The sequence below is a fragment of the Glossina fuscipes genome, unplaced genomic scaffold (assembly GCF_014805625.2).
Source record: "Glossina fuscipes isolate IAEA_lab_2018 unplaced genomic scaffold, Yale_Gfus_2 1, whole genome shotgun sequence".
Classification (NCBI taxonomy): Eukaryota; Metazoa; Arthropoda; class Insecta; order Diptera; family Glossinidae; genus Glossina; species Glossina fuscipes.
In genome coordinates this window covers 23,673,262-23,682,661 of record NW_023998415.1, presented here as the reverse complement: position 1 = coordinate 23,682,661, position 9,400 = coordinate 23,673,262, and the positions used below count along the sequence as shown (strand labels likewise).

At 31.4% G+C, this 9,400-nt stretch overlaps 1 protein-coding gene across 2 annotated transcripts in view; it reads right to left on the bottom strand.

Annotated features, from left to right (window-relative positions):
- The window catches only part of LOC119645066 (chitin deacetylase 1), an 8,199-nt gene extending 2,512 nt beyond the window's left edge, over positions 1–5,687 (bottom strand). The window contains exons 1-4 of one of the 2 annotated variants that reach the window (XM_038044923.1): positions 5,576–5,687; positions 5,378–5,484; positions 2,534–2,654; positions 2,163–2,293 (exon numbers count right to left, since the gene is read on the bottom strand). In XM_038044923.1, coding sequence (XP_037900851.1) covers positions 2,163–2,293; positions 2,534–2,654; positions 5,378–5,429 — 304 coding nt within the window. In that variant the 5' untranslated portion in view covers positions 5,430–5,484; positions 5,576–5,687. Of the gene's footprint in view, positions 1–192; positions 306–2,162; positions 2,294–2,533; positions 2,655–5,377; positions 5,485–5,575 lie in introns of both variants that reach the window. The other variant, XM_038044924.1, reaches the window with a different exon arrangement.
- Between the last annotated feature and the right edge of the window lie 3,713 nt (positions 5,688–9,400).

The window sequence follows — 9,400 nt, the reverse complement described above, 5'->3', positions numbered from 1 at the left end:
ACACACACACACACACACACACACACACACACACACACACACACACACGCACACACACACACGCACGCACACACACGCACGCACGAACACACACGAACACACATACACATATATAAATGCATATACACATAAACGCGCACGTATGCACAGACACAAACGCAGGCACACCAACATTAAATCGTACGCACTTACTTTCTTTTTCATTGCAGTTATTTACTTTAGCCTTCCAATCACAGGTTTGTTTCATAATATCAAACGCCAGACCGGAGGGACACTGAATTTCTTTCAAACCCGATTTCGTACATCTAGAACATACACAAAATGGGAAATGATGAGGGATTTTTTTTTTTCGGTTCTTTTGCAGGATATGTGCAGTGATCGTCTAAATGTCAGTTCAAAAGTTTCCAAATAGACGGAATAGTCCAACTTTTTGTATGAATTACAAAAAAATATGTTAAGAAACTTGCGTTTTATCATTAGTTTACAACTTCTTTAAACATTCTCTCTACCGCATATTCCCATATCTCCTTCAGTTTTCCTAAATTGTTAGATCGAGGCAGCACAGCTTCCTGCCCTCTCTTTGACATATACCTTGAAAATGCTACGTATAATTTTTGATTTAAATTTGAAACGAAGCCTTAACAACATTTGTCTCAGCGTTGTCCTAATAAAACATAATTTTTTTTTTCACCAATTTGTGGGCACCTCGTTTGTCATTTCCCCTTACTATATATACATCCTAAAATGGATCGTTTCAAACAATTCAACAGCATAGAGCAATCTGAACTCTCTTCATGCGGTCGTTCGTCAAAACAGTTCATTAATCAAATTTTAAGTGAGACTGTACCTGTTTTCTATGGGAAACTTCTTGCAGACGTACGCATTAATATAATAGCAATTCAGGAGATTAGTCAACAGTCAAGACTACACAGTGCTCTAGTTACAATCGTCTCTGGACTTAAATCGATTTAATCTGCCTCTGACTCTGGTTTAAACAATGTGAAAATTTAACAGTGGGACTAAGTTCTTCTAGTCAATACATTAAACATAAAATTGTAATTCAGAGTAAATCAGAGGGATGGATAGACTTTACTGATCAAATATAATTAAATCTATACATGAGTCCATAACGGAAAACGAGAGCAATTTAATCAGTGAATTGTCTTGCGGGTGTTGATTGTTCGGTGTCAACGCAATCGCTGACGCGATTGATCGACTAAAGCGAGAAACATTTTGAAAACCGAAAGCTGTAACGAATTTCCATTAATGATACCTTATTCATAATTAGCGCTTAATTTACTATGAGTTTACGATGATTTTCGCCTTTTCGTAAACAAAATAATTTAATGAAATGAAATGAAAAAAATTAATGTTTTTTTTTTTAAGCACACATGTCTCGATCTTGATCGAATGTTCTCCATATAACACTTTCGCTAGGGAATTATGCGCAGACGCAACATTATAGCATATTTTATTGCTAAAAAAATATTTTTAAAGTTTCTTAACAAATTTTTTTTTATTACGCAAATATTTGAAGGCATACTGTCGCTGCATATATACCTTCTTTGCTTAAATTTACGCAAAAATAAAAATGTTGAAAAATCGTCCTTTTTACTTTTATTTACATCGTTGTTATCTTAAATGATGCTGATGATAAACGAGAGAACTTTGGTTTTTATTTTTGATTTACTGATTATTAACATCGAGAAAATATCTGGGGGTTAGTTAGACAAAAACAGATATACACATAAACACATAAACATTAATAATTCCCCCCCTCCCCCCCACTCCCCCCGCAAACGCAATTTAAAATTTCAAACACATATATATGAATAGTCGAATATATTGTAATAGAGTACAAAGAGGCAAAGCCTTATATAAATAGATTGTTTAGCGTACACTAGATAGCACCTTGTTTGAAATAGAAATGTCTTTTTGTCCAAGAGTTGCCATGTGAACAAAAAAATTAAACACAAAACACCACAGAGAGATTAGAGACACAGAACATATACAAAAACAAAAACAAAAAAAAAAAAAAAAGAGTAGCAGAGAACACGAAAGTTGCTTTAGTGACATTTTTCTAACGGGAACACAAAAGACACAAAAAGAGGAAAAAGAAGAAGAAGGATTTAATGTCAGTTGTACAGCCGTTTCACACTTACTCTCAATCTGATCACAATTTTTGACATTTGTTTTCCAATCACATGTTTGTCTCATTATATCGAATGCCAAACCGCCAGCGCAACGTATTGACGCTAAGCGTGTGCTGCCATTCTCACCGGCATTATCACATCTTTTTGTTTTTATTATTATTGTAATTTTTTTTCGTTTTGGTTTTTTTTTTTTTTTTTGTTGTTTTTCCGTTTTTAGCAAATTATTTGAAAATAAAATAATTTCAATTAGTTTCAACATTAACACATATCAACTCGATCTAAGTGTAGACTTTCGAAATTTTCTTTTCTTTTTCATTACAAATTTCTTTTTCATTATATATGTAATTTAATGCTAATCGACTTTTGTTATTAAATCTTACCTGTATACTTCACGGCAATCGCCCTCTGTATCTAAGCGGAAGTATTCATCACCCGGTCGATCGGTACAAACTTCTTCAATATCTATGCCTTCAAGTTTGTCATTCGTATCCTGGCTGGTAGCTTTATGATATAGTGTAGTGAACAAAGATTAAAAGAAATTTTTTTTTTTTATCATTAAAGTCAGTCAAGGCTATTATATTCTATACATAATACATAATAGCACAGGTAAATGTTGTTTCACAGAAAAGTGCACTGAAAGACGTTACACTTTACAAGGTTGTATCTAAATCATAGGTTTTATCATATGAAGGAAATTTCGTAAGTGAACTTATGTAATGTTCTGTATATACGAATACTGAATTCTTATTGTAATAATATTATGGCATGACAGGGCAAAAATTTCGTGACAATAACTTTATATAATTGCGGAGACGTTTAGCTCAAGGACACTGCAGTTTTTGAATGTCATACTTTGTCCATATATTTGTCAAAATTATAATCGAGACCGAGGATATATTTCATGTAAGGCTTTTTCTTATGCTTTTTTTTTTTTTTTTTTTGATTAACTTAATAAATCAGCTAGATAACCCAAGGTACCTATAAGGTGCGGTCACGTTGTGTAAAAGCATAACTTGATATATAATATGTACGAGCTTTGATTTATACAAAAAATTGCGCATTATATGATGGCTTTGTCCCTTGGCCTATATGAGTTGCTTATTGACCTTAAAGCACGTGTTCAGTATACTTCGAATGTATCCATCCTGGTTCTCACTAAGTTTTCGGGCGCATTGGCGAGAATCGGAATTATGAAAGCCACATTTTATAAATGAAACGTCTTTCCGCTGTGCAAAATGCTCGTAGCGCTAACGAAGCAAATAAAAAGTTTAACTACTAAAGTCCTCCTCGGTTCCCCGTTGATGCGTCCGTCCAACAATCTATTTAACGACCCATCTTTTTGTTTACCTGGTCACCCCTCTATCTATTCGAGCATTTCAAGTTCGATCGCTCTTACCGAATGAATACATGTTTGCAACGTGTTGTTCATTTATAAGTAAGTTATTTTTTATTCGATATGCGGAATATTTTATAGTTTGGCGCGCTTTCGAGAAACACACAAGACACAAGTGCACAGACAGATCTTTTACTAACGTGAGCCTTTAATAGATTTATGCATAACGAAACTTCAGTATTGCTGATAATTGCTGTTGTGGGAAAAGCCTCAGGGAATGTCCGCAAAAGATTATTGAGGGATTGGCTTTGTTTATTTAGCTCTTTATAAACTTCAGTTATCCAATTGCTAGTTTTATGAATTGTTGGAATTGGCATTCGCTTTGTTATCACATAAACCTAAATAAAACGGCTTATATGGCAGCGGTATTCATGGTTGATTAGTTTATTTATTGAAAAAGTTTTTAAAGTCTTTTCGCCTTTTTTAACATTCTGCCTGAGTGAACTGAATTTGTTGCTTCTGTCTGCCTGTCTGTCTGTCTGTCTGTCTGTCCGTCTGTCTACCTGTGCATGTTTTCAGTTCAGTTCCGTTTTGCATTGTTAGCAATGCTAGTGCAACGAAAACGAAAGGAATTTCATGCTATGTAAGTGTGTATTATACTGCGTATAAGAAACCAGTTACCATATTTGGCCACAAAACCAATTTTAGAAGTGTAGCTTTGTAAAAAAAAAAGAAAAAAAAAAAAGCATTTGCGGCTAAAAGCGATTGTATGTTCACTGATGGCTTATGGAGAGCCTGTAATCGCATGTGGCTTAACCAGTTTCTCTCTGTGTTATAGTACAACAGTGCCTGCAGTTAATATTGCATAAAAATAGCATCAGAAGTGAATTGAGGATATTATGACAGACATTAGCGTTAAACTTAATAAATTATGTAAATCATTTAAAGACAAAAAAAAAAAAACAAGTTTTTTCCTCCTTTAAGCCAATGAATAACTTGATTTCTTTTTTTTATAAATGCCAGCAAACAAGTTAATGCAGGGGAAAAGTTAAGAAGTTGTTTTTTAAGGTGTAGCAACACCAGCAATAACAACAGCGACAGTGACAGCAGCTGCGGCTGCGGCAGTAGCAGCAGCGATAACAGCAGCAACAACATATGCTTAAGTCAAAATGTCAATGCAGCCGAATTTCAGAAAAAAAAAAAAATGAAATAAAATAAAATAAAATAATAATATATATATATATACATATATACATACATATATACGTACATATATATATATATATTTTATTCAATTACTACAGGTTGTATGATGAAACTGAACAATGGTTACAATTTTTTATATGGTTTTTGTGTTTGTTTCTTCTATGTTCGGTCGCACACATATTATCATTAACCTTGATTTTTAATGGTTTCGATTCACTTAATCTTTAACATAAATCTTTAGCAATAACTGTAACTAGAATACATTTCTAAAAAAAAAATAAAAAAATTAAAAAAAAAAAAACAATTATGTTTTTTCCTAATTATTTTAAACGTTTAGATTTACAATTGAATAGCATTGCAGGCAAGTATTAGAACAACATTGAATATAATTTTTTTGAAGAAGATTGAAAAAATGCAATAACACAATGTAAGACTCTCGCGTAATAATTTCATTACTATTCATTAATTTGGCTATAGCTCGTTAAGGGAAAAGTATTATCTATGAAAAGCTTAAATAGAGTTCGCAGAGTTCGTTATTTTCTTTTCTCAGAATATCACGAAGAAAAAAAGGAAAAAGTTTTTCGTTTTCATTTACTCTAACATGTTAGCATTCGATATAAATATACATATATATATATATATATATATATTTATATTGTTTAAATAATAATTTTAATTTACTTACCCAAAGTACAGGTTAGCATGATGATGCCTAAAACTGGCAACACACGCGTCATTTTGCGTATGTGTTGCGCGTTTGTTGATTAAATAAAAACTAAATTTGCAAAAGACCTTTACAAGGAAAAAAATATAAATAAATAAATAAAAATAAAAAACGAAATAATTAATAACGAAAGCCACACTCGAGTTTTCGAAAACTAACTTATTTTCTTGCTTTTTGTCCGAAGCTTAGCCACTGCTGTCTGTATATTTCAAATAACAACCTTAGCTTGCCTTACTTGCTTAATACACAGCCACGCTTACACTAGGTGTTGGCTGGCAACAGCAAGTTCTATTTATTAAGATGCAAGAAAAACCATTGAAAACGAAATGCCGAGATTGCCGAGCGCCAGTTAGTTAGTGGTAAGAAACTTTAAAAGCTATTTTGTTCGCCTGAGCCCGTGTTCTCCGTTCAACTGTTCAAGTGCTTGAGTGTGGTGGGTTTTAAGTATTAAACAATTTTTTGTTTTCTTCAGATTTCTTCATTTTAATTTGTTTAAAGAAAAAAGCTTTTTTTCAAGCGAAAATCATACAAAATTCATATAAAGAAATAGCTCATCTTCTTGGTACGACGTAATGCAAAAATTATACAAAAAAAAAAAAAAGAAGAAAAATTAAGGAAAAAAATTTGATCCGGCGAAAAGATTTTTGAAAAATTCACCTCTCTTTCGTTTCTTATTCTCTTTCTCTCATTTGCTCTCTCGTCGAGTTTTGAAGTTTTTTTACTTATCCATGCATATATGTTGAAGTTTGTTGCTTAAGTCTTTTGTTTAAAATGAAAAATAACTACACAAGTTTTATTGCTATCATTCCTCTCGTTGTTGTTGTTGTTGTTGTGTTGTAAGAAAATTACTTATTGTTGTTACACTAAAAACACATTCAAATATGAAGAAAAAAAAAAAACTTAACTAATTTTATTTTTATTTTGTTTGATTTTTTAAATAAAATTATTTAAAAATTTTCTACTACAAGTTGAAGGAGTGCTTCTCATGCACTTTGTTTGCTTAAGCTGATGAAATTGACATTTAAACTTACAATGCATAGTTGGTTTCATCTTCTTACTGCTTCCAAAATTTTGTAAACAAATTTTTTCACCTTTTTTTTTTTTGCGTATCTTTTTCTTAAAGTTAGCTAGCTATCTTCTTAAATAATTCCAAGTAAATGTCAAACAAATAATCTTATCTTCAAAATGTATGAATTGATAACAACAATGACAATAACAAGAAAAATTAGCAAAATATTTTGTTAAGGTATTTCTGTTAATTGATAAAAATTCTTTTTTCAAGAAAATGAGAAAAATTCATCGAAACATCGAAAAATTTGTTAAATCATTTTGATTATTATTTATCGTTGTAGGGACAAGGATCGGGCTTATGCAGCTTATGCAGATAACTAAAATATTTGTCTTTTCGTTTTAAAACTTGTATGTGCTTATCTTTGTATGTGCATCTGTTTAAACGCTTTCGAGAAATCTGGTGGAAGATATATTTATATATATATATATATATATATATATATATATAATATATAAATATATGTATTTATTAAAGTGTTTTCAAGCTCGCTGTTTTATACCTAAATGAAAAAATATTTTCCACAGCATTTCACCAGTTAACCAACTCTGTTGAATACTAATGATTAAAAAAAAAAGAAATAAATAAATAAATAAATAAAAAATAAAAATAAAAAAGAAATCAAATAAATTTCATTTGTATTTACATAAATCCATGTACACCTACTTCAACGCATACAACTTTTGATTGTTGTTTTTCTTTTAATTTTCTTTGTTTACATAAAAAGTCTCTGGTTGTTGTTAAATTTATTTATTTTGATGATTGGAGTTGGCTTTGCTGTTTTCTTAAATATTTCATATTCTTTGCACGTCTATAGTTCTCACAGCTCAACTCGGTTGTTGAGTTACGTTTAAATGATTATTAAGTATTATGACTTGAACTATCGCTACAGGTACAGATAGTGTTTAATTGTCGGTATAAACTTTTGTTTTGTTGTATGTGTAAATATTTAAGTAATTTACGAAAAAGTTTTTTTTTTTCTTTTTTTCTTTTCGATCAACAATAAAAACACATCATTGTTATTGTCGTTATAATTGTTATATTATTATTATTATTATTTTTATTATTATTATCGTTATTTTTGCCATTAAGCTATTAAAGAGTTCATCAAACTTTTTTAATTAGACTTAGCTAACGTGTTAAGCTTTATGTCTCAAGTTAAGATAAATATTTGAGCAACCGGTAAACGATTGCATCTAATCATTTTGCTGTAATCGATTCAGGAAATGAATGAATAAATGGATCTTTACAGTTTTAGAAAGTCATAAAGTTATTCATCATATCTGATCAGATATTTGTAATATCAGCCAAAAATCAAGCAATAATTCGTATCCTTGATATTAGTTCAAAGTTGAATACAATTAAAAATCAACTAACTGTCTTCGGTTCAACGATTTAATTCAATAATCAATCATTTCAAAAATGATCATCATCGAAATACCTCGTATCGTATCGTAGATTTCTTAGGCTTCACGCTTTATTAGCATCGCTTTTGAAGTAGTTGGAAACATTTTCACTGAAAAGTACATTGAAATCTCTCGTCAGCCACATCGAAATCGACGAAGATATTAATTAATGCCTTGCCTCGTGTTATGCAAATGGATTGCTTCTCTTAGCCTTGCTAGCCTACACTGGAGAAACATAGGTTTACTCTATGCATTGCCTTCTTAATTCAGCTAAGAGATAGTGATGCTATTGTCTCACCTACAATATTACGTTAGACTAACTCTTCTTTATCATTTTTCAATACAACTTAGTCAGTGGAGAGTTTTCAGTTTGTTCAGGGCTCTCTGCAAACATCTACACGATACCGATCATTTTATCATGATATCGTACTTTTTAAATGCTATCGAATCAATTCACCTTGATACGCTTGTCTTGCCTACGACGGATCTAAATTGATTTCCAACTAACCTTCAAAGCTTCATATGATTCGTAAATTAATCGAAATATGTTCACTAGTTTTGGTTGCCAAGCTTTTGCTTTATTATATGTCTGTTTAGTGGTTTAGTGTTACGAGTTTGCCGCTATGCTACATGCTAAGTGTACATTGTTTCCTTTTTTTTTTATCTTGATTGAATTTGATTTTTCAATTCTTCATATCTTTAATTTTACTTAAGATTGGGGATTGATTTTTAAGGGTCCACTCTAGCCAGCTGTTACTTTTAGCGCAGCGTAAAATCATGAAAATGGTTTCAAAATTTTATTTACACAAAATGATTGAATTTTGTTATCACTTTAGTCGCCTTACGACTCTCATCAAGCCATAAATCCGTTAAATTAGTTCATGCACACACTTACAATTGGTTAATAATCTGATAAGTTTTTGGCATTTTCGAATTTTTTACTTTCGAGCTAACACTCCGTTCTAAAATCCATTTTCCTAAGCCTATACAAATCGTTTAACAAAAAAAATTTTTTTTTTTCGGGTTTTCATCAAATTGCTACAATTTCGATCATATTCGTAATACTGAAATTGAACTGACTTAATCTGCCTCAAGCTACACTCTGTCATTTTTAACTCATCTATAATTATAAAATGAACAAGTTGTTCGGGAAGTTCATCATTAAATCATAGAAGAAATCATAGACATATCCGATCATATGTCGAACGTTTATAATTCGTTGCAATTCTTAACGGGGATTGCCTTCCATTTCGCGTTTACGAAAGCGAACGCATCCGGTTGCCGTGACGTATAAACGCGTTCCCCCTTTCTTTAGCATAATTGCACAAGGTCAGTGAATGTTTCTTTTGCTTTACTAAGTAAATATTCAAACTCTTTTCATTCATGGGAAGACTGTTTCCCGTGTATTTCCCGTGTTTTCGTGGTTGGAGATTAATACTAATCCCCGAGTAGGCGAGACAAGAACACATGAAAGTAAGAATACAATATTTCAATCCGATTGCAGTACCA